This window comes from Pipistrellus hanaki (genome assembly GCF_964339955.1).
Source record: "Pipistrellus hanaki genome assembly, chromosome: 2".
NCBI lineage: Eukaryota > Metazoa > Chordata > Mammalia > Chiroptera > Vespertilionidae > Pipistrellus > Pipistrellus hanaki.
This window is the reverse complement of record NC_140504.1, coordinates 85,883,597-85,910,421: the sequence shown is the minus strand read 5'-3', so window position 1 is coordinate 85,910,421 and position 26,825 is coordinate 85,883,597. Positions and strand designations below refer to the sequence as shown.

Genomic DNA, 26,825 nt, shown 5'->3' with positions numbered 1-26,825 from the left:
GAGCCCCTTTGTGAAGAGGTGCAGGAGACACAGGGTGCCTAGTCCAAAGCAGCCCCATGGACATTATTGTCTTGGATGTTACCATCTCAGAGTTCATAGAGTTGTTTCTGCAGAGCCTGCTAGTGACTTGGATGCAAACTTTGGGCCCATTCAGAAGTGGCAACAGGAAAGCCTATGTACATGGATTAGGTGAATAGCATCTTATTTAATCAAATCATATTATAAATAGATCCCAGGCCTACAAATCAATGCATCACCAAGCAAATCAACAATGATGTGAATCTTCACATTTAGAACTTGACCATTTGATGAGAAACACTAAGCCCTACTACCATTAAGTTCTCCAGCAGCTAATAGTAATGAACTTGCCCAAAGTTTTTATGACTGGCGAAGACGCCCTGTCTGGGAAGAATACAGAGGAAATTAAGAAGGTGCTACTGCTGGTGCTGTGCTATGGTGTCCAGTATGAGGGAAAGAGGAGTGTATTGAAAGAATCAAAGAGCTGAGTGTTGAGGCTCAACCCAGAATTGTGGCCTATATCCAAAATTGTGGCCTATACCCACAACTAGGAGAACATGTTTAACCTGCAGTGGCTGGAGGTCCCAGATGTGGCCCTGGAGGAGTTAGAGGCCCTCTCTAGGAACATGGTGTTTCAGCTCAAGAGGCTCATAGATGAATGAAATCAACACATGGAACTAACTGATCATGGACCTCACTCAGTAGCAGGACTACCTCAAGATGCAGCAGCCACCCAGTCCCCTCAAGTCTTCTAACTCCATGTCCACACCTAGTCCAACCAGCGGCCTCTATGGCAAGGACAAGCAGCACCTGGCCATGGAGCTGGCAGATACCAAAGCCAGGCTCCACCATGTCAAGCAGGAAAAGACAGAGCAACTTATGAATACCAGGCATGAGGTAGATCAGCTGGTGCTGGAGCTTCTGAAAATCAAGCAGAATATCAAGCAGGCAGCTGATGCCTCATCTACTTGTGCCTACTGTGATGAGCTAAACTCCCTGAGGGAAAAGGCAAATGATATGGTGAGGCTAGAGATGGAGCATCAGTGCTGCAGGGTAAAGCTGCATGACCTGGAATTCTACAAGGCCCACATGGAAGAGCTGAGAGAAGATATCATTTAAATTGAAACCAAGTCCATGCAGAAGGAACAGCTGACTGGTGCTTAGGATAAAGTTCAAGAGCTGGAGAAAGAGAATCTGCAGATGAAAGCTAAGCTTCACATTTTAGAATTGGACTGGGACACAGAAAAGAAACATATTGAGCAGCAATTAGAAGAGAACTTGATCCTTGAGACTGCACAGAAGCAGAACATGAATGAGTCTACTCATCTGGGCTGGGAGCTGGAGCAGCTGTCAAAGAATGCAGACCTGTTAAAGACACCTCCAGGAAGTTGTTTGTGTTGGAGCTGAATGAATGTACATCCAGCCGCATCCTGAATCTGGAGGAGAAACAGAGCCTACAAAGCACCATCCAAAGGCTGCAGGATGTGTCCCTGGCCCTGGAGGAGAGCAGTCTCAAGTGTGGGGAGCTGGAAAAGGAGAACCAGCAGCTTAGTAAGACTGAAAAGTTGCAGACCCGGCTAGAGAGAGAAAAGCAGAGCAACTAGAATGTGAAGACCTTCAGTGAGGAGCTGATAGAAGAGAAAGAACAGCTGCAGAGTGACATGAAGACCTCGAAGGCTGACAAAGCCAAGCAGATCAAGGATCTTAAGCATAAAAAGATCATCTCAACCAAATGGTGTGGTCGCTGGGAGAAGTCACAGGTCCACAGTGAGGCCCGCATGAAGGACATTGAGAAGAACAATAGTGACAGACCATCAGCAAACTCATCAAGCTGGAGTTCAAGAGACAGCAGCCACACCAGGACCTGAAGAAGGTGGAGCAGGTGAAGGAAGTGGATAAGAGCTAGAGAAGAACAATAAGCTGGCCAATAAGCTGAACAACAACAGCCACGGAGAAGATTGACATCCTATAGCAAGCATTTCAAACTCTCGGCCCACAGGCTGCATGCAAGCCCACAAGGAATATTTTTGCAGCTCAGCCAATATAACAGTATGTGTGAAATGTTTTAATAAAAATTTCATAATTTAATTTTTACAATATCCTGTTATACATAATTATTAATAATAAACTACAACTTTCGCTAATGACTGATTACTATAATCATGTTGCATCCATCTCCCTTCCGTGCTTTACGCGCAAACACGCCATTTCTCCCCACTAATACTAGCAGCGAATATTTTAGCAGCCTATTGCCACATAATTAGTCTTAAACTGTCTTGTTTGGTGTGCGCAACAGGAAATATTTCACTTTCGAAGAACAAGTAAAATACGTTTATTTGCATTACGCTTATTAATTTGTGCAGTTATTCAGTGTCTGATAAGTTAATATTTAAGAAAAAATATTAATTTTTATTAAAATGTCCTATTATTTTATGTTAAATATTACTCATTTATTTCAGCCCTTTGTATTCAGCATGTCTCTATAGAAAAAAACCTATGTTTCTATGAAAATTGAAACTTTTGTGTGTGTTTTTTTTTGTGGCCCACATAAACTTAAACCTTGTTTATTTGGCCTGTGTTAGCCTTTGAGTTTGACATGCTTGTCCTACAGTGTGAGAGCCAGGGCCTGACATTGGAGATCCACGGCTGCAGAAGTCTCTGGACATCCTTCAGAATGTGTTGGTGCAGCCTGAAGGGATGGAGCAGGACAACAATCAGCTCAACAAGGAAAACCTGAAGCTGTGCAGGATAGTGGTGACCATGAGCTTTACGAGTGCCAAGATGGCTGAAATCGAGAGGGAGAACCAGGAGCTTGAGTGGGAGAAGGAGGAGCTGAGGGGAAAGATGGAGCTGCTGAAGGCCCTGAGCAAAAAGTAGAAGCTCTTTGAGCTTAGCTACCAGAGCATGAGCACTGAGAACCTGCAGCTGCAGCAGACCCTGGAAAGCACCAGCCAGAAGTCACAGGCCTGTAGAGTGGGCTTCGAAAGCTAGAGGCAAAAAACCAGGCCTTGCAGCCAGACGTGGAGGCCCACAGCTCTCCAGGGAGCAGCTGCAGAGGTTCAAGAAGGCCAAGGAGCAGGAGTGGCCTAGCAGGAGAAAGATAAGAAGCTGCTGAAGGAGGAAGTGGAGCGGATACGGAGGCAGGTGGAACTTAAGGACACCATCTGGATGACAGCTCCACTAATTTGCCTGTCATCCAGGAGGGCCGTGCTCTGGACAAGGAGCTGGGCCATTGTAGGGATGCGACCACCAAGCTGAAGGAGCTCAAGAAGGACAACTGGGACCTCACCATGCACCCAAGGACGCTGACACCCCTAAGAGAGGACCTCATGCTGGAGAAGCTGAAGAGCCAGAAGCTGACCAATGAGTTGGACAAGCTGAGCCAGAAGCTGGAGAAGGTCAGTCTCCACAAGGAGCTGCTGCTACAGGATACCAGCAACAGCAACACAAAATGCAAGATTTTGGAGGGCAGGAATGAATCAGCATTAAAATCAACACTAGCCAAGAAAGAAGAAAATATTGTGTTCTTAGAAGCGCAAGTAGAAGAGAAAGCCAACCTGAACCACCAGTTTCATACAAAAGATGCTCCAGGTGCTGAAGATGTGTGAGCTCCTCAGGAGGAGGGAAGCACAAGAACTCTCCCAAATACCCTGCGCGGACATTGGTCACTGCTCACAAGGGGAAGGAGAGCTAGGGATGGAGCCACAAGGAAGCCACCATGGAGCTGCTCCTAGTGAAGGATGGGCCATTGAGCAGAAACAGAACAACACAGCTCTGTAGGCTGAGACACAGCCACTCACAGATCAGCGGCAGCATTTGCAGACCCAGAATGTGGCCTTCAGCAGGCACAGCCTGGCACCGCAGAGTGCTTTCCTGCAGAAGCACAACTCTACACTGCAGATCCAGACCTCCATGCTGCAGATGTAAAATCCCACTCTGAGCTCCCAGAGCACCTCACTCTACAGGCAGTACACTGCTGCAGAACCAGCAGATGACCATAGAGAGCAAGCATGAGAAGCTGCAGAAGCACCAGAACAGCTGCCTGAAGATACTTCATCAGAACCTGGAACTGAAGCACAAAGCAGTTGGGAGAGCTAGACAAGGTCAAGTTCCCACACCAGCAAAGAAGGGAAAATATGAGAAGCTGCATGTCCACACCCAGGAGCTGAAAACCTCACTTGAACAACTTTCAGCTAGAGCTGACCTGCTGACAGGCCACGTGGACTATCAAGCTGAAAGAACAGCACCAGTGCATGGACATCTCACTGACCAAGATAAACAACCACTGCAAGCTGCTCTCCTGTCTCAAGTGGAACTTAGAGGAAGAAAATCATCATCTCATGAGCCAGATCCAGCTATTGAATCAGCAGAACCAGATGCTTCTAGAGCAGAACCATGAGGAGCAGAAGCAGCATGAAGACAAATTAAATGCCTTATGGAGACATAAGGAAAAACTGGAAGAAAAAAATCATGGATCAGTACAAGTTCTATGATACTGCCCAAAAAAAGAGAAACCACGGGATTGGAGCTAAAACCTTAGTCAAATTCATCAAACCAAAGAGATTTCCAGAGAACTACTGAAGTCAACCATAGACAGCCCTCTCTGGCCACTGGAGTCCTCAGCCCAACTCTGCCCACTATTTCTCAGCCCCTTGCAGAAAGGGCCCCTTGCAAGACACCCACAACTGGCCCATGGGAAAAGCAACTCAGTGCAAAAAAGAGTCCCTTTTTGAGGATCAAAATCAAAAATAAAGACAAGTCTCCAACCACCCACTCAGCTTCATCTAAACACTAGCAGTCTGGTCCTCCTCTGACATGCCATCCCCTCCTAAGGAACTCCTAAGGAGCCTCTCCCTTTTTCAGAAAAGGAGATTTCTAATCTTTTCCCTTTATGAGTGTCTTCATCATGTATCCTCCTTCATTTCTGAAATTCAAACAAAAAACAGTACCTAAATGCTGGAAGACCCATAATGGACCCCTCCTCCTGACCCCAATTCTAATCCAAGCTTAAAATAGCCAACATGGATTCTGATTTCAAAAGAGAAGGTGAATTGCCACACCCTCTAGACCCTACTCCTGAGCTGCACAGTTAAAGGAGAACCTCGGGACACCCTGGCACAGGTCCCTGGGCCAGGATGTCACCTGGCCATGTGCTGCCCCCTCTCTCATGCACCTACAGGTTTAGGTCATGCCTATGTGTAATGCTGAACTGGTCAGTTGTCGCTCTGCTTCCTAAAATGTAAGGTCTGTCAAGTGAGTTTTTTTTAAGACTTATTTTTAAGCAAATAAATTTAAAACTGTTGGCTCTGCAGATAAAGCCCTTTTCAGATATATCCTATGCTTTGAGGGATTTATTGCTCCATTCAAGCATTTAGTATAATTGGATTGATGTTGTCAAGCCAGGGTGCAACCTAGAGTGGTGGTGTATGACCGTGCTGTGTTTCTCTGACATCTTGGTTGCTGATGTTAGAGCAGCAGTGGACAGAGAAAACATCAGCACAGTCACGGCCAGAACAGAGGAACGCTGGTCCACAGTGGCCTTTGGCTACATAAGGATTGCTGAAGACAGTGTTTTCTGTCTTCAGCAATCCTTATACCATCTCCATGATTTTGTGGCATGTGTATATCACCTGTGTGATTGCTTACACATTTTCCCTTTAACTCACCATTTCCACTTTAAATTTATTCGAAAAGGAAAGATAAGTATCAGTCGTTAAAATGGCAAACCAGTATCGCCATTAAAAACAAAGTAACCATAAAAATACATATGCAACTATTACACTGTTAAAAATAAACAAATAAAAATAGGCACTGCTTTTATTAAAAGAAAGGTTTTTATCTGATTATTTACTTATAATAAAATACATTAATAAATACTTTTAAATTTTGTTACATTATAAAATGAAGAACACCTCAAATACAATGGTTCTAATATAATATATATTAAATATAATCAATATTATATTCTCTAACAGTTATTTAACTTTGGTTTCCAGAACATGACCTCATTATCACAGATAATTAAGACCCATATATAAGGGAAAACTTTAACCATGAATTGCAAAACTTTCCTGTAGCCAAAATTTGGACTGCCTAGCAAAAGCAAAATAATTAACTATACTTTTATATTGCTGCCTAGCCACTGGAGCAGGTGCTAATATGCTGTGAAATTATTTTTTTTTTAAGTATACCTATAAAAAAACAGATTTAAAACATACTGAATCAATGATTCAGCAGTACACTATTCATTCTATTTATTCCCATGAAGACAGACCTGTGTCATTACAATCCCAAACACAAACATCTACAACAATGTGTTTCACACAGAAGATGCACCATTAATATTTGTCAAATATGTCATCCAGACAAGAGCTGTATATATAATGGCTCTGATATAACATGTTCCAGTCATATTACAACTGTACAGTTTTTCCCCAACAAACTAAAATGAACAGACTTTACTCAGTGACCACTTAATGTGATAAAAGTTCTCTTCTGTAAAAAGTAATTATGCTTACATATTTATCTACAGCTTTGCAAGCTATTAGTTCATATTACTTAAAATTGAAATTGGAATAATATCTTGAATTCTTATTATCCCATTTCTCTTTTCTATGCTATCACTATTACAGGGCAATTTGAGAAGCCTAAAATAAAATGCATTTCTATTACATATTTAATCTCTTAACACAAAAAAGAGACACTTGTAATTAGCTTTTTTTTTTATAAGAGAACAGATTCATTAAAATTTTATCTGAATAAAAATCACAGTTATTACTTACCAAGGTCTTTGATTCTTGGTAGTATATTACATGTAAAATGTTTATAAGAAGCTACTTTTCCTTCATGGGACGAAATTCCCACATGAGACTCATAAATCCTTACACCTCTTGGCTTCTTTGGTCTGGAATGCTTAAACTACAGAATATAAAGTTAGATACACAATTAGAACATAAAGGCAGGTAAGACACTAGCTGATTAAGCATGTTAAGTAAAACAGTAGATCAGCTCAGTCAAATAAATACTCCTGAAATGTTTTCACATGCAAAAAAAGAATGGCTACATCCATTAAATTTTCTTTTAGGAAACAAATACTTTTCAGAATCATGTTAATGAATCTATTTTTAAAAGAGAAATCATGTATCAGTTGCCTCATCATTGAGTGAAGATATATTTTTGAGCCTAAGCCCTAGAGAAAACATAACATCTGTGAAATGCATACATAATTATTAAATGCCAAGCACTTATCAACAAGCTCTAATAACTTAGAGGACAAAAAAGTGAGCTCAAAGATACCTATAATTCTTGAATAAGACAATCTTAATAATTACACTCACCAATACAATTATGAAATGTCCTTACTATTCCTTTTCTTAAGGATATGATAGTGCTTCTAACCCATGACAAGGAGAAATATTACATCACTGAAGAGTCTTTGATGAATCAGAAATTGTGTTTATGATTTTTAATAATAATTACTATTCTTTATAGGTCACTATGTATATATTTTGTTTTCTTTCCCCCTTCAACCTCAGAAATAGATGATAAAACAAAACTCATTTTCATACTCCATTGGCAACAGATGATGAATCCGATATATGTATAGCAAACAGATACAGTATGACATAAAATATTAAACCAGCATTGAAAAGTTGAACATTACTATAAAAATTATAAAAAATAAAATTTAATTTTCCTAAAAATATTGGCATAAGCATTTATTTAAAGATGTGTTTTTCTCACTTTGTATGTGTATTCGGGATCCCAGTGTATCCAATCATAATTCACATTATCACCTTCACGAGCCACATACTTCGCCCATGGTGAAATACGATACAAAATCTCTCCACTTTTACTCTTAATAACTACCTAAAAAGAGAACAAAATGTTATTGTTTTAAGATAATGCACAATAGTTTTTGAGGACTGCTATAAGACAGAAGGGAAGAATGATTGTAAAATCTAAACTACCATCCAGATGTGTGACCTTAAAGATGTTTAAATTCTATGGACCTTGCTTTTCTCATCTGCTATAGTATATGACCCTTAAAGTTACTGCCAGTTAGAATAATTTATGATTCTATACAATTTCCATGATTGCAAACCAATCATTAGAGTGGTTAATTAAAGTCAACATACTGTACATAATAATAAGCCATGAATATTATTTGGGGACTGCAGTCAATAAATCAAACATCAGGAGGAAATAATCGTACCCTATTGTATAAAAAAGCGACAAGTGAGTTATATCACCATCTATGTCTTTTCCTTTCCAAAGCAAATAATTACAACATTTTCAAGAAGCTTAAGAAGAAAAAATGTTTAATTAATGCCTATATCATACCACACTTACACACACTACCCTGCAAATATTTTCTAATGCTTTTCAAATTCTTCTATACTCAAGTAGTAGTTTTACCACATAAAACCAAACATTTTACCTTTTAGCCACCCACTCCTTTATTTGCCAATAGAATCAATATTGTTATCCTATACAATAACTAGAGGCCCATGTAGGGTCCCTAGGCCTGGCCATCAATCAGGGACAATCAAGGACTTCCATCTGCTGGCTGGGGTCTTCCTTTCAGCTGCACCACCCCAGTGGTCAGCGCATGTCATACATAGCAAGCAATATAGAACTGCCAGTCTCTCGGTCGAATTCCTACAGGGACATTTTGCATATTAGCCTTTTATAATTGTCCCCTCAACCAGGAGTAAGACTGGGAGTTCAACTGGGAATCTGACCAGGGGTGGGGCTGGTCAGCCAACCACCTTCGGCCCCACCCCTAACCCCAGTCAGGAGCAGGGCCAGTCAGCTAACTGACCAAGGTCCCACCTCCTAGCCGGCTCTGCTCTGATAGGCCCCGACACCCCTACCAGGGGCGGAGTCATCCGGCCAACTGCCCGCAGGCCGGGTGGACCCCACCTGTACACAAATTCATGCACTGGGCCTCTGGACAATAATAAATAAGAGTAAAATACAAATACAATTTTCACTTTATCATTTTAGATTTAGTATGAAATAGAGGACTGAATTTATTAGCATGGTTACATTTAAAAATAAGCTACATGAACTAAGTGACCAAGTGACTGAAATTAGAGCTTTTTTTAAAGTTCTTAGATCAGGAACTATACAATATTCTAAGCATTGAGAGAGGGCATATTCTTCAGTTTCCTTTAATAGAGAAAAGCTCAAGTTTGTATAATTAATTGGCAATTAAATGTTTATATAATGTTTTACAATTTAGAAAGGACATTCATAGTTATATTTCACTTGATTCAATAGAATCTTTATAACATAAATTCTGAAATTATGTCAGTTGCCAAAATCCCAAAGTCACTGAGTGGCAGAGGCAAACAGTGAACACCGAACTCCCTAACTCACTGTCTTATTCTTAATAGACTTCAAATCACAATTTAGGATAGAGAAGGCAGATCCATGATGAAACTGGAGTATAAAATAGTATAACAGTTCTGAATAGCAGCTTGGCAATATGCATCAAATATTTAAAATATTCTCAGTGACTCAGCAATTTGAGTTATAGAAATTTGCCCTGTAGAAATAATTAGGAAGATGCCCCCAAAATTATATATTTTTCTATTAATCTTAGTGTTACTTTTATTAGCAAGAAGTAAATGACTGAATAATATGTGGTTGTTAAAACTTGTACTATTGAATTATATGCATTGAAGGAGGCAAGAAAATTTAGATATTTTTATTGATTTCACTGGGAAAGGGAGAGGGAGAAAGAGAAACATCAATGATGAGAGAGATGACCAATTGGCTGCTTCCTACATGCCTCCTACTAGGATCAAGGCTGCAACCCAGGCAACCCAGGAATATGTCCTGACCAGGAATCAAACCATGACCTCCTGATTCATAGGCTGACACTCAACCAGTGAGCACACGGACCGGATGGGAATTTTTTCAAGTTATAAAAAATAATGTGCTACATTTCCTAATGAAAATGCACACGAACTCATAGACTAAAGTATTTAAAAAGACAGACAAAATATTGAGCTGGTTGTCTCTGGATAGAGATATTTTAATAGCTTTTATTTTCTAGTTGTATGCTACTATATTATTATCACTTTGTTTCACTTGTAGAGCTTCTGAAAAATTAGGAAAAAATAAGTATTTTAGTAGGGCTTGTAAGTAGATAAATTATATAATTGCAAACACATTTGTGGAGGTGTGCTAATAACCAAGTTAGATATATTGTGTGCCTTAAATATAGTGATGTTAAAAACAGAACTTTAAGGATCTATCAAATCATTTTAAATAAATATACTAATGAAAATAATATCTTGATGAAATTTTATAGGAAAATAGATCTTTGTAAAACTATTACATTTTGGATGTTAATTATAAAAAAAGTTATTAGGTTCTTTCTTAATGATCCAAATTATCTCTTTGACTTATGGAAGATTTATTATCAAAAGACATTATTAAATTAAAAGAAACCTCTACCTGTGCAAAAGCCAAATTGAGAGTGAACTATATGAAGTGAAATTTTATTTAGAAATGTCATTTAAAACTCAAACATACACTATAATAAGTTGTTGGATAAAATAGTGAAGACAGGGGGAAAAAAGTGTGTGTGCGTGTGCATGTGCGTGTGTGTGTGTGTGTGTGTGTGTGTGTGTGTGTGTGTGTTCACTCATTCTGGAAACATATTTTGAAAGGCTTCTTGCCAAAAATATTGCTCCTATGAACTAGAAAATTACTGAGATAAGATGCTCTCCAGGTAGCCAACAATTTTATATGAACACAGTGGAGATGCTCAGTTGGTAAGATATGTTAGCATATTCTGGAAAATGCTATTGAATGTAACCCTGGGTTTCATGAGTGAACATATAGAAGAAACAGATATTCAACTATATAATTCAATTTCCCAGATTTCACTACCGAAAGCACAACAATACGCTTTGAATATACACCTTTTCTCAAAATGAATTACTTACAAAGGTCTTGAAAAAATATATTACTAAAGATATCTACTTAATGAGGTACAGGTCAAAGTAAATAACCAAGCAAGTTCATTTCTAATTTATAAATCAATATAATCTTCTTCTTTTAAATTACCTCAAATTTATATCATATCTAATTTTTTATATACTAGTCTATATTTTTTATTGATTTCAGACAGGAAAAGAAGGAAGAGACAGATAGAAACATCAATGATATGAATCATTTATTGGCTGCCTCCTGCATGTCCACAACTGGGGATCAAGACCACAACCCTGGCATGTGCCATTAACATTGATCACTACCAACAATAAATAATCAATTTGAACCACGCTTTGATTGTAAAACGGCCAGAATATGCCAGAAAACTCTGCAAACTTTGCTTCGTGATAAAGCACCATCACACACTTCAAAACCAGTTAAAACATGCTAAAAGATCTTGCCTGGGAAGTATTAACCCACTCACTATATTCACCAGATCTTACTCCTTCAGATTGCCACTTGTTCCAATCAATGGCACACACACTTTCTGAACAGCACTTCAAAACATACGGACAAGTGGAAAATTGAGTCTCTGAATGGTTTGCCTCAAAACAAGAAAAATTCTATTGGGACGGTATCCAAAAATTACCTGAAAGATGGGGGAAATGTGTAGCTAGCGATGGACATTACTTTGAATAAAGCACTTTTGATGTTTCTCTCAAAATTATCATGTTTTCTTTGATTACAAAATCCGCATTATTAATCGGTATACCTAGTACTTAAATTTAGTTCATCTATATCAGTGCCAGAAAGAGTTAAAAGATAAAGACATCTTGATGAGTAGCCTAAATAACACATTTTATCTCTTATTAACTTCTTACTCACAAAAAGTAGACAAGCATATACCAATGCCTTTCAGTGACCTTCATTAAACAAGATAAGTCTTTTTGACAATTCCCAGGAAAAGCAAACTCCTTCAGGATAAATATTGCTGAAATTCCTAATTGATAAGGAGACCCTTCAAAAGGTGAATTTGTAATAAGCAGTTTTTATTGCTAGCCTATTTGCATGAAATTATTTTCAGAGATGGAACAAAAAGAATCACTCTTTATAGGATGCAAATAAAAGCTCTATAATTATCATAAGGAAAAAGCTACAGGATTATTTTTTTTCAACCCAATACCTGGCATATTTTATTTATTTTACAAAAATGATCCTATTTAAATAAATAGAAGATCAGTTGGAAAAAATTATAATTATAATTATGCTTATTGAAGAAATTTCATTTTAAATTTTCTAATTAGAAATATCAAGAAAACTATCTGATATTAAAAAAATATTTCATTATGAACTTTGAGTTAATTTTGAAGTAATGAGGAAGAAAATCAAGATACCAATAAATGTATCAAGGCAGTTTTCTCATAATAATAAATCCCATATGTGTAAATGGCCATTTTATGGATAAACTTTGATAGAATGATATATAATAGATAAGTAAAATTATATGAATTAGAGTTATATATGTGCTATAATTGATTTTCCCATGGTTTATATAAGTATGAAATTCTAGTATTTCAATGTTTTAAATTTTTTCTGTAAGATTTACCTGTATATCAAAGTCCATACATACATTTTCAAGATCCCCATCTTTGTTTCATAATTTTCAGTTAATCAAATAACCTTACACAACCCAACTACATATAGAATCACCATTGAAAATCAGCATGTCCTTATGATACAACCTACAATGTTCAAGGGTTAGGGAAGGTAGAAAAGAGATTAAATGATCAGATTAAGCTCCTTAAGTTCTTATGTTACATAGTACTGGACACTGTGCCAAAGAAAAGAATATGTGATATCCTTGTTAGAAGCTTAATTAAGAAAAAAAGATAGAAACCAGTTGAACTTCAAAAGCAATATACTATTTTAATTATTTATTATTTATAAAGTATTATATAAGTCTCCATTTTTCTCCCATTGACCTGTTCCCCCGTACCCTCCCCTCCAAGCACAAGCTCTCATCCCCCTTACTGTGTCCCTTGATTTTGCTCATATGCATGCATACAAGTCCTTTAGTTGATATCATATCCACTCACCCTCGCCTTCCTCATAGTTTGGACAATGTGTTCAATACTTCTATGTCTCTGCTTCTATTTTGTTCATCAGTTTATGTTGTTCATTATATTAGACAAATGAGTGAGATCATGTGATATTTATCTTTTTCTAACTGGCTTATTTCACTTAGCATCGTGGTTGGCAAACTGCGGCTCACGAGCCACTTACTGCTCTTTGGCTCTTTAAGTGTGGTTCTTCCACAAAATACCACAGTCTGAGTGAGTCTATTTTGAAGAAGTGGCATTAGAAGAAGTTTAAGTTTAAAAAATTTGGCTCTCAAAAGAAATTTAAATCGTTGTACTGCTTATATTTGGCTCTGTTGACTGAGTTTGCCAACCACTGGCTTAGCATAATGATCTCTAGTTCCATCTATGCTGTTGCAAATAGTAAGAATTCCTTCTTTTTTATAGCAGCATAGTATTCCATTGTGTAGCTATACCATAGTTTTCTAATCCACTTTGCTGATGGGCACTGGCTAGTTCCAAATCTTAGTTAGTTATGGTGAATTGTGCTGGTATGAACATATATCCCAAGAAAACAAACACCAATCAGAAAGGACATATGTCCTTTCTGATTGGTGTTTGTTTTCTTGGGATATATTCCTAGAAGTGGGATTACTAGGTCAAATGAAAGTTCTATTTTTAATTTTTTGAAGAAACACCATACTGTTCTTCACAGAGGCTGCACCAGTCTGCATTCCCACCAGGATTACAAAAGGGTTCCTTTTTCTCTGAATCCTCTCCAGCACTTGTCTGTCGATTTGTTGATGATAGCCATTCTGACAGGTATAAATTGGTACCTCACTGTTGTTTTGATTTGCATCTCTCGGATGATTAGTGACTTTGAGCATGTTTTCCTATGTCTCTAGTCCTTCTGTATGTCCTTTTTCAAAAAGTGTCTATTTATGTCCTTTGCCCAGTTTTTTATTGGATTGTTTATCTTCCTTTTGTTAAGTTGTATCAGTTCCCTGTAAATTTTGGAGATTAAGCCCTTATACCATTAATACATTTTCATTGATTCCCATTATTTAGCTTTGTATGGGAACTTCTTACTTAAAAACATGTTATCACAATTCTGTTGTATTTTTAAATAGAAACAAAAATTGTTTCAGCATTGCATTTAATAACAACTTCAATAGGAATAAAGATTTCCCTAACAGAAATAAAGCCACTGATATTTTTTTTTACATCTTTCCTTGAAAGAAAAAATTAAGAATACTTGTTATGGACAATAAATCTGACATGTGACAAAAACGAGTGTCAGATCAAATTATACAAACTTTAGCATATAGTACACTCATATATAGTACAAAAAGAGACAATTTTTGAGTTATAATACTCATAATTACTTTGCTCCTGACTTAACACTAATTATAGAATTACAGAGATAGAAAGATTCATACTTACAGGTTGAAGAAACTGCAGAATATTGTCAAAAAGAAACAAATGAAGATCAGTAGTTGCTTCTTATTCTAAAAACTAGAAGCCTGGTGCATGAAATTCATGCACTCAGGAGTGGGGGTTACTTAACCCAGCCTGCGACCTCTTACAGGCTGGGAGCCCTTGGGGAATGTTCCGCTGACAACGTAGACCTGCTCCCTGCCAGCTCCTGCCATCATTGATGCACTCGCAGCTGTCAGCCCAATTTCTGGCTGAATGGTGCTCCCCATGTGAGAGTGCACTGACCAAAGGGGCAGCTCCTATGTTGAGCATCTGCCCCCTGGTGGTCAGTATGCATTATAGTGAGTGGTCATTCCTCTGTTGGGTCAATTTGCATATTAGCCCTTTATTATATAGGATAGGTTTATATATTGAATAATTTAGAGACAAATTTTATTCCCAAAGGTTTCTACCCTATTTCCCCAATCTTCTAGTCTAAGTAATATAACTATTTTTTCTGTTACTGTCTTTGACTGAGATAAAAATCTTACAAAGTGAGGCCATTAAAAACAAAAACCAAAACCAAAAGGATTATGTGAGGTTTACAATCAGGTATTGAAAACAATATCCCTGAGTAATTGAGAACAACTATTCCAAAGTGAAAAAAATAGGAAGAATACTGAAATGTTGTAATTGGGTAAAGATTGATTAGGTGTCTTAGACAAGAAAACAAATAAATTACACATGATAGAAAAGTATAAAATTTAAACTTCCAAAATACTGAAAGATCAATATAGTAATAAAAGAGAAAAAAGCTATGAAAAGGGAGAGAGGGGAAGCAGTGAGTTTTCATTACTGAAAAAAGTGTGCTTCAAAGAGACTCATCCATGTGCAGTGAAGGCTAAAATTCTATTAAATAAACAGAGTGACAATCTGGTAAAATGTCAATAAAAGTGTCAGAAGTATTTTCAAAAGTGCTAGGTTGGGTGTTATTATATATGGTAAGATGAGTTAAAGCTCTCTTTAGAATAATTTATTAAGTATAATTACAAAAGTCTATATAGTGATAAATCTAATCATAAGAAAAGAATGTATTTCCCCAGCAGTCACTCTAAGTATTATTGCAATGGAGTATCAGTTATAAAATGGAGGGGGAATAATTCAGCTATAGAATAAATCAATAGAAATTCCAAAAACTAGATATAGAATACATAATTCTAAAAACCATAAAATCTTTGGCAAAAACTATAATTATATATTTAATACACATTTAAAATAATATCTCTAAGAATATAACAAAAGATTATTAAAGAAAATAGGCAATGTTGAAAAGAATTCTTCCTAATGTTAAATATTCTTTATAAATTAAGGCCTCATAATATAGTTTGCAACGCTATAACTCTTTTCTCTCTTTTATTCTAAAAGATGTGGATTTTGCCAGATATGGATGGCTTTAGGGGGAGGAAAGTACAAATATGTGTATAAAATGTTGACAGGGAATAAGTACAACCTCCAAGAAATGAGAACATAATGAAACAAGAGAGTGTAATAGGAAATAGGTGATGACTACATAGTAGATATAACTCAAGGTATGTATTTAGATAATTTCTTATCAACAATAATTTCTTGTCAACTGATTTTTACAGCATTCTTATTGGTCATAAAAGATAGTCAAGTATTAAAGTGATCTGTTTTTTGTTCTAAATCCTCACATCCTCACCTGAGGATATTTTCCCATTGATTTTTTTTTTTTTTTTAAGAGAAAGTGGAAGAGAGTGGGACAGAGAAAAATATTGATGTGAGAGACATAAATCAATTGCTTGCCTCCTTCTTGTACTCCAATGTGGGTTGGGGATCCAGCCTGCAACTGAGGTGCATGTCCTTCACTCTATGTGCTGACACTCTATTCACTGAACCAAACCTACCAGCGCAAATGTGATCCTTTTGATAATGGACTCTGGCACTGGAGGGAGAGAGAGTGATAGTGGGTAGAAGTGGTGGTATACAATAGGAGTCTTCACAATAGAGCTATTTACCTAAAGCCTTTCTAGTTCAGGTGAATTTAAATTATTAAACATAGATATTCCCATTTTTATATAGATAGTACAGGCATAGGAAAGCCAATGAAATTGGATCACCAAGTTTGACTAGCTCTCAGGAGAGGCAAGGAAATTTAGACAATCCTATATAATAAACAGATAATACGCAAATTGACCATCACTCCAACAACAAGATGGCCGCTTCCCTGGGGTCAAAGATGGCCACCACAAGATGGCCTGCAGGGGAGGGTAGCTGTGGGTGATCAAGCCATCAGGGGAGGGCAGTTGGAAGGGGCCAGACCTGCAGGGGAGGATAGTTGGGGGGCAGGGGGGGGGTGACCAGGCCATCATGGGGGGTCAGTTGCAGGGGGGACCAGGCAACAGGAGAGGCAGTTAGGGGCAACCAGACCTGCAGGGGAGGGCAATTGGGGGTGACTAAAGCAGCAGGGGAGAGCAGTTGGGGGTGACCAGGCTGGCAAAGAGGGCAGTTAGGAGTGACTGGGCCAGCAAGGGAGGGCATTTGGGGTGACCAGGCCTGCAGGGGAGGAGAGTTAGGGGCAGGCCTGCATAGGAGGACAGTTAGGGGTGACCAGGCCAGCAGTGGAGGGCAGTTAGGGGCAATCAGGCCAGCAGGGGAAAGCAGTTAGGCATTGATTAGGCTGGCAGGGGAGTGGTTATGGGCAATCAGGCAGGTAGGCAGGCAGGTGAGCAGTTGGGAGCCAGCAGTCTTGGATTGTGAGAGGGCAACTGAGAAATATCCAACTGCCCAGTTGGATCGGGCCTAAATGAACAGTCAGACATTCCTCAAGAGGTCCTAGACTAGAGAGGGTGCAGGCTGAACTGAGGGACACACACCTCCATGCCCAAATTTCATGCTCCGGGCCTCTAGTGCAGTTAATAAAGCACATGTCAAAGAATTACCCACCTAACTTCTATGTGAGACTTGAATCACAGAGCATATCCACATGGTGAGACACACTGACCTAAGGTTAACTGAGTCACTTAGGGAAATTTACAGCTATGGCATATTAGGACAGTAATAATGAACAGACTGAACAGTAAGAAAAAAAACAAACAAAAATGTTTAAACTGAACAGGATTAAATATGAATATTGACATTTTACATACATTTAACAGTGTTAATCAATAAAAAAAAATTCAGATTAAATGTAAATATTTAAATCATAAAAAGACTATACAGTGTATACTTTAACATGAGAAAAAAATTATGTCCTGTAAGGGTACCTTTATTCATTATTATTTGAAGGCACATATGGTCAAAGTGCAAATACTTCTATTAAACATAACCAAAACTAATACCCACATAAATAGTTATAAAGTGTAATTTTCTTGCACAGCATTGAAAGATCAAATATAAAATAAAATCTGCCTTTAAGAAAATCTCATGGGAAAAAGCATTGAATATTTTTATTTAAAAAATACTCCTAGCCGAAACCGGTTTGGCTCAGTGGTAGAGAGTCGGTCTGCGGACTGAAAGGTCCCAGGTTCGATTCTGGTCAGGGGCATGTACGTTGGTGTGCAAGAGGCAGCTGGTCAATGTTTCTCTCTCATTGACGTTTCTAGCTCGCTAGCTCTCTCCCTTCCTCTCTGTAAAAAATCGATAAAATATATTTTTTAAAAATACTCCTAAAGAAAAATGAAATATGAATACTTTATAATCATATTTAAAATATACTAATCTAGCTTTGAAGGACAAAAAAATAATAAGTAAAATATATTTCACAATACATGGATATAAGAAAAAATCTGTGAATACATTTCAAATATTTCTAGAATCAATGTTCAAATAAAGAGAGCAGTCAGGAAACAGATATTTATGAACAGTCTATTTTTTAGATACATGTGATTCACTTCTGGAAGCACTAAAACAAAAAGAGGAAAATAATATTTTCATCGTTATCATTCTACAATGTATTATACTGTCCCCATGACCTTAACAGAAGGAATTAAACACTTGAAATTTATTTGTATACACTGAACTATGACATTTTTGGAATATGAACATATTCCTCCTGAATTCAGTAAAGAGAATAGATTTTTATACATGTGTGTCTTTGGCAACTGTTTTCAACCCTGAATGTGCAATGAGAACTAGATGAGAAACATTTTAAAATAAAGATTTCTTGAGTCCTATTTTTATCCATTACCACAACCCTGCCTATTGTCCTTATTTCTGATTCTGTGGTCTGCACTCCAGTGCCTTAGGAGATAAGAGATAGACCCAAGAAAGCAAAAGACAAAGAACTACAGGACCAGTGTATTGATGATAAAAGGACAGGTTTTTACTATTTAAAAAGTGTCATGGAGGACAGAAAACTAACACCAAAGTTATAGGAAACATATTTTCTAAATTTTGATAATCTATGAAAAATAATTTAATTTTAATAAAAATGCCATGCCTTGGCTTTCCAAAAGAGGGAGATATAACTCCAGTGGCATAAATGTATCAATTTGATACATAAGTGACATACTCAAATAGGACTTAATGACTGAGTTACTGAACTAAAATCATTTTTAAAAATTTAAATTATGTGTTTATTTTAGCCTTTTGATTTTAATTGCCTAAAGAGCACAGTTATATATATAATCACGATCCACAGTAATAAAATAAAAGACACTCTTAACTCTTTCATGGAGCTCTCAATTGTAGAAAAAAAATACATAACATAAGTCTTACATTGTTTAGACTTTGGAATAAAAATACTGATTCAGAGCACAGACATTTTGGTAACTAAATTTATTGGTTATTCTTATTTGAAAATAAGATTTAGTATTGTCCAAAAAAAATAGAGACAGAATATTATCCACTTCCTGCAGTGATTATTAAAACTACAAATATTAAATGCTGCACCTGAGAGCTTCTTACTCAAAATGTTCACAAATTTACTTAGTCACTTAAATCAAACCTTTCAAAATATACTGCATCTTTGGGGTGAATAAAAATATATAATCCAGTTTCTAAATTAAAAAAAAGAAAATTAATGAATGAAGTAAAAAGACCAAAGAAAATAAATATTTGAATTATATTATGATTAAACTAGTAGTTCGATGTACAAATTCATGCATGGGGGGGGGGGGGGGTTTCCCTCAGCCCAGCCTGCATGCTCTATAATCAGGGACCCACCCCTTGAGAAATGTTGGAATGCTGGTTAAGGCCCAATCCCTGGGATCGGGCCTAAATGGGCAGTAGGACATGCCTCTCACAATCTGGGACCACTGGCTCCTAACTGCTCACCTACCTGCTTGCCTCCCTGATAGTCCCTATCTGCCTCTGACTGCCTGTCAATCGCCCCTAACTTCCCTCCCCTGCTGGCCTGATCTCACCTGCAATGACCCTCTCATGCCAACCTGATCTCACCCCCAATTGACCTCCCATGCCGGCCAATTTGGTTCTGATTGGTTGATTCCTATGCCAGTAGGCATCAAAAGCTCCACATCCTAGGCAACCATTTGCTACTGGCACTTCACCCAGATTTGGTTCTGATTGGTTGGTTTCTATGCCAGTGTCTCCAGGCCAAACTACAGGCCTAATCAGAGAGGTAGGGCTGATCAGCAGCTCCCTAGGAGGTTCAGAGAGAAACAGAGGCATGGCTCCTGGTGCAGCCTAGAGAGAAACAGAGAGGCATCAGCTGATCAACAGCTCTCAGGGAGGCTGCAGATCAGACCCTGCCTCTCTCTTTGGGCTATTTAAACATACAGAGATTGGGGAAGAATAAAAAAGTCTAAGTTTTGGAAGAAACCAAGATGGTGGCTTAGTTAAACACCTAAACTGCTGCCTCACACAACAATTTCAAAACTACAACTAAAAGACAAAGTGAACATCAACCAGAACCACAGGAAATCTGGCTGAGTGAAAATTCTACAACTAAAAGGAAAGAGGAAAGTGCATAGAGAATCAGAGGAGCTGCAAAAGGCTGAGGTACGGAGACATGCGTGCAGGCAGCTAAGTGCCTGGTTGGCTTTAGCAGGAAGGAGACAAAAGCTCCTTACTGCACTGAACCCCAGCTCCAAATGCACTGAATCCAAATTCCGGGTGAGACCCTGGGTACCCAGGCTTATATGGAGGGAGAGGGGGAGGGAGAATCTGGACTGTCAGGCCGAAACTCAGGTGAGCCGTGAAAGGCAGAGGTCTAAAGGTGCTCGTGTGAGTACACAAAGAGAGGACTGACTGGTGAATGCACCGATGGCTTTCTCTAAAGGGTGGGAAACGGAAGCTCCCCATTGTGTTGAACTCCAGTTCCAGGCTAGAATCTGGGAATGCAGATTCATTGAGGGGAAAACTGGACTGTCTGGCAGCTGGCGAAACTCGAGGGTTGCTTACTCTTAGAGATGCTTACAGTGACTACCGAACGACACTGAGACCCAGGGGCCTCTAGGGCAAGGCAGACGGGAAGCCAAGACTGTCTTTTCAGCCCTGAGACTCCACCCCATCAAAGCTGAGCACAAAGGCTTTTGCAATTTTTCAAGTCTTATCCCATAAGGCTGTCCCCAGCACAGAAGTTTTCCCAGCATAGTCACAGCTGATCCTCACATCAATTGGCCTGGAGGTCAAATCCTTCCAGTGATACCAGCAACAATCAAGACTTAACTACAACAAGACTGTACACATAGTCCACAAAGGGGTGCACCAAGAATGTCCACCTTAGGTAACTGGGGAGGCCAAGACACTGGGCCATATAGGACACCTAGCACACAAAGCTACCCTACCAACTCAGGGAAGCAGAGAAAATGTGGAGACAAAGAAACAGATCACAAATTAAACAAATGGAGAAAAGCAAATGACTAGATATAGAGTTCAAAATCACAGTTAAAAGGTTTTTCAAGAATTTCCTAGAAAAGGCCGATAAATTTAGTGAGACCCTCAAGGATATGAAAAAGGACCAACTAGAAATTAAAGATGCACTGACTGAAATTATTTATATATATATATATATATATATATATATATTATACAGAGACCCAACAGCAGACTAGAGGATCACAAGAATCAAGTCAAAGATTTGAAATACAAAGCAAAAAACACTCAACCAGAAAGCAAAAAGAAAAAAGAACCCAAAAAATTGAAGACAGTGTAAAAAACCTCTGGGACAACTTCAAGTGTACCGACATCAGAATAATGGGGGTGCCAGAAGAAGAGAGAGAGCAAGATACTGCAAACCTATTTGAAAAAATGACTGAAAACTCCCCCCACGTGGTGAAAGAAATAGACTAACAAGTCCAGGAAGCACACAGAGCCCCAAACAAAAGAAATCCAAAGAGAACCACACCAAGACACATGATAATTAAAATGTCAAGAACAAAAGACAAGGAGAGAATATTAAAATCTGTAAGAGAAAAACAGTTAATTACCTACAAGGGAGCACCCATATGATTGTCAGCTGATTTCTCAACAGAAACTATGCAGGCCAGAAGAGAGTGACAAGAAATATTCAAAGTGATGAATAGCAAGAACCTACAACTAAGATTACTCTACACAGCAAAGCTATCACTTAGAATTGAAGGTCAGATAAAGAGCTTCACAGACAAGAAAAAGCTAGAGGAGTTCATCAACACCAAACTAGTATTATATGAAATACTGAAAGATATTCTTTAAGAAGAGGAAGAAGAAAAAGATAAAGATAAAAATTATGAAAAACAAATACATATCTATCAAATGAATCTAAAATCAAGTGAATTAAAAATCTGATGTACAGAATAAACTGGTGAATATATTGTAATAGAATCAGGGGCATAGAAAGGGAGTGGACTGAAAATTCTCATGGGGAAATGGGTGTGAGGGATGCAGGAAGAGACTAGACAAAAATCATACACCTATGGATGAGGACAGTGGGGGGGAGGTAAGGGCAGAGGGTGGGGTGAGAACCGGGTAGAGGGGAGTAATGAGGGGAAAAAAGAGGAACACTTGTAATAATATGAACAATAAAGATTTATTAAATTAAAAAATAAAAATAAAAATACAGAGATTTCTTCCTCTTTGATGGTGATAGCAACCCATCTTTAAAAACTACCGCCTCCAGTGGTCCAAAGGGTAATCTACTGGAGACATTCATACAAAAGGACATTGAAGAACCAAGCTACAAATGAAAAGAACAATATTCAAGAATTTCTACAGAGTTAAAATCAGCTATACCTAACTAAATATGACAGGAATACAAAGACAAAAAGTAATAAAGAAAACTAACAAGACTAAAAGCTTAAATCTTGGAAAATCAAGAATATGGCAGATTTTTTGAGAGTGATAAGTTTGCAAGTAAAAAAATGAGCTTGTTTCCTCATATTAAATGTCAATTGTACACTTCAAAGTCATCAAATTTACCTCACTTGGAAAGATGTGATTCATACATATATAACTGTAATACAAATGTACTTTTTTTGCAGTACATCCAGAGAGTATTTTACTATGAATATTAAGCAAATTTAAAACAGTATATCAGTGTATTTTCATGAATATATTTTGTGTTTACTAGTACGTATAGATTTAACTTCTATCCTCTTTCAAAAACCCACAAGAATATACGCACTATTGAACCCAGGGCTAAAAAGTTAAGCTATATTGATTTCATCACTCTTCTAGAAAAATAGCTTATTTTAAACTAATTAGGACAGCAAAACAGAACTGCCTAATAAGTCTAAATTATAAAAGTATTTATTTACAAATTTGTTACTTTTGAAGTTTAGTCTAATTTAAATGATCTCTCAAGTATATCTAGTAGAATCCTCTCTTCATAAATAAGTAAGAATCATTTATAAATAATACAAAGCATTTAGTCTAAGTAAAGTAAATATTTGCCTGGTACTATACAATTTATGTATGAATTATGGATTCTTTTGTAATGGTATCTCTCTTTTAGAATACATTACCATTCCCCATTCCCTGGGAAATTTGTTTTATCTATATATTCCTTATAATTATGATAAATTAAAATATCCTTTATATTTTTGGCAAATTTCACTTGTGTGTTGACACAATTACATAAAACACAAAATAACTGTACTAAGTGGTTTGTCAATATATAGTTGACAGGCTTCAGGAGTTATAACAGAAACAGCCAAATCTGATCTTGTGACTTCTTGGAGGTCACTGAGAACACTATGGGAATTGTCTTCATGCTATATACAAATCGACAATGAGGGAACTGGTGAAACAAAAGGCTGCTATGATGCACACTGACCACCAGGGGGCAAAAGCTCAATGCAGGAGCCACCCCAGCAGTGAACCAGTGGGCAGCACCAGGTCACCAGCCAAGATGGGTGCCAGCGGGAGGTGGTGGTGGGGCAAGGAGAGGTCCTGACCACCTCACCTGCCAGTCACCCCACAGATGGCCCTCATCGCCAGCCAGGCCTAGGGACTCTATCCCATATATTGGGAACAGTCTATTATATTTAAAAATTAAAACCCTGCAAGGCCACTCTAACACTGAAAAACAAAACAAAACAGGATGAGCCAGTGATGCCATGCATGGACTCTGGCTGGCACATTTTGATTCTGACACTTATAACTTTGACAAAGCCAACTACTTAACTTCTCTCTGCTTCAGTTTTTCCACCCATAAATGGGAAAAAATAGTACTACTGCCTCAGAAGGATCATGTTATATATACTACTTTTTAATCTCAGGGCAAAAAAAATGTAGCTGCCCATACAACAGCAAGATGCCTTTCACCTGTATGAAAAGTATGGTCACTGGTGCATGCAGAGTCTGGGATTGCGAGAGGGATGTCTGACTGCCAATTTAGGCCCAACATCCCCCAAGGATTGCGAGAGTATGCAGGCTGGGCTGAAGGACGCCTCCTCCCCCTTGCACAAATTTCATGCACTGGGCCTCTCGTAAAATATAAAAGATTCACCTGGTTAATGAATGGATAAAAATGAGTGCAATATAAGAACAGTATCAGGTTAATTCCTGTGCTTACAATATTAGTCATTTTTATTGTTGCTTATATCTTATTGATTATTTGCATTCTTATATCTGTTTAATTTCAAAACAACCAACTTTTCTCCTTTCCAAAAGTTCCTTTCCTCATTAAGGATTATCTATCCATTTTCACTATAGTAGTTTCATTCTCATAGTCTTCTTGTTCTCTCCCATAACATCTCATTAAGATTTCTTTTAAAGTTGTACAGAGATTTTAGAAATAGTTCAAAGATTCTTAAAATGTAAACATTAAGTTAAGAAAATGACTGTTCAAAAACACATAAAATTCTTTTCATGAATAAGTGCTGGTCAGAGCCTACCATTTCTAAGGACACTCTTGTAAATTTTCAATCATTGGTAGGATTAATCCCACAAACACACCAACTGAATCTCAGTCAAAAGCATTTTGTAGGGAGTGAGATAATGTTGATTAGACAATCATCACATACGGCCTCATTAAACAAATTTATAAAATATTTGGCCGGTGCTTACAAAGTCTAAAAGGATGTGACCCTGGAAGGCGTAGTACACTTGGGCTCTGAGCACATGCCTGGAGGAAAGAAATAGTTGAGATGAGAGAGCTTTAAATAAGTACCATGCATCAAATTAAATGCTATTATCAGTTCTATGGGGTAAGTACTATTATTATTTCCACTTTACAGAAAGCAACTGAGAAAAGCAACTGATTGGCCAAAGGTCACACAATTATCAGGTGCTGGAAATGGGTGGACACAGGCAATTTCACTGCAGTCCATACTGTATATACCTTGTGCTGTCGTTACCTGCTATTCAGGAAAACATGAAGCTAGCATGGCTCAGTGGTTGAGCATTGACTATGAACCAGGGGGTCACAGTTAAATTCCTGGTCGGGGCATATGCCCAGATTGTGGGCTCAATCCCAATCCCCAGTGTGGGATGTTTAAGTGGAAGCCGATCAATGAATCTCTCTCATCATTGATAATTCTCTCTCTCCCTCTCTCCTTCTCCCTTCCTCTCTAAAATTAATTTTAAAAAACATTTTTTTTTTAAAGAGAAGACATGAAGACTCATGTCCTCTCAAATATAGGTAGGACTGGCATTGACATTCAGTCAAAGCACAGTACACAGGAAAAATATCACATGGTATCAACTATATATTAGATATCCTGGTGAAACATGGCAGTGCATTGAATAATCTTACTGGGAGGTAAACTCAAAGACAATTTGTTCTACCAGATGAATTATGAAAGGACAAACTTTTTAATTTGTTTACCTTGAAAGTAAAAAGAAATAATTGCTGTATTTCTTATTTAGTACGAGTATGAAAAATTACAACATTGAAATCTTGGCTTTCTGTATGTCTATTTTGGAGAAGTGTCTATTTAGGTCCTTTGCTCATTTTTTTTTAAAAATTACATTGTTTGTCTTCCTTTTGTTAAGTTGTATGAGTTCCTTATATATTTTGGAAATTAACCCCTTCTCAGTTATCATTGGCAAATATGTTCTCCCATGCAGTGAGCTCCCTTTCATTTTGTTGATGGTTTCTTTTGCTATGCAGAAGCTTTTTATTTTGATATAGTCCCATTTGTTTATTTTCTCCTTAGCTTCCTCTGCCCTAGGAGATATATTGGTAAACACACTGCTATGAGACATGTCTGAGATTTTGCTGCCTATGGTTTCTTCTAGGATTTTTATGGCTTTACCATTCACATGTAAAGCTTTTATCCATTTTTAGTTTATTCTTGTGTATAGTGTAAGTTGGTGTATATACAGAAGGCCAAGAGAGACATGAAAAAATGCTCAAAGTCACTGACCATCAGAGAGATGCACATTAAAACCACAATGAGGTATCATCTCACACCTGTCAGAATGGCTACATCAATAAATCAATAAAGGACAAGTGCTGTTGAAAATGTAGAGAAAAGGGAACCCTAGTACATTGCTGGTGGAAATGCAGACTCGTGCAGCCAATATGGAAACCAGTATGGAATTTCCTCAAAAAATTAAGTATGGAACTGCAATTTGACCTAATGATCCCACTTCTAGGAATATATCCTATTAAACTTGAAACCCCAATCAGAAAGAATGTATGCACCCCTATGTTCACAGCAGCAAAATTTATAATAGCTAATGGAAACAGCCCAAGTACCCTTCAGTAAATGAATGGATAAAAAAGCTCTGGTACATTTACACCATGGAATACTATGCAGCTGTTAAAAAGAAAGTTATGTTATTCTTTGAGATGAATGGAAAGACCTGGAAAGTATTATGCTAAGCAAAATAAGCCAATCAGAGAAAGACAAGTATCACATGATCTCACTCACAATGTGGAATCTAATGAACAAAATGAACTCATGAACAAAATAGATCCAGAGACACAGAAGCATGAAACAGACTGATGAATCTCAG

General features: G+C 37.7%; 1 protein-coding gene and 1 pseudogene across 2 annotated transcripts in view; one reads left to right on the top strand and one right to left on the bottom strand.

Annotated features, from left to right (window-relative positions):
• The window catches only part of GBE1 (1,4-alpha-glucan branching enzyme 1), a 284,975-nt gene that overhangs the window by 148,885 nt on the left and 109,265 nt on the right, over positions 1 to 26,825 (bottom strand). The window contains exons 4-5 of the mRNA XM_084875638.1: positions 7,762 to 7,887; positions 6,801 to 6,936 (exon numbers count right to left, since the gene is read on the bottom strand). Coding sequence (XP_084731764.1) covers positions 6,801 to 6,936; positions 7,762 to 7,887 — 262 coding nt within the window. The remainder of the gene's footprint in view (positions 1 to 6,800; positions 6,937 to 7,761; positions 7,888 to 26,825) is intronic.
• LOC311617400 (protein Daple-like) lies at positions 57 to 4,813 on the top strand (annotated as a pseudogene). The gene is made up of 3 exons: positions 57 to 1,821; positions 2,636 to 3,941; positions 4,094 to 4,813. The product of its transcript is annotated as a protein Daple-like (transcript).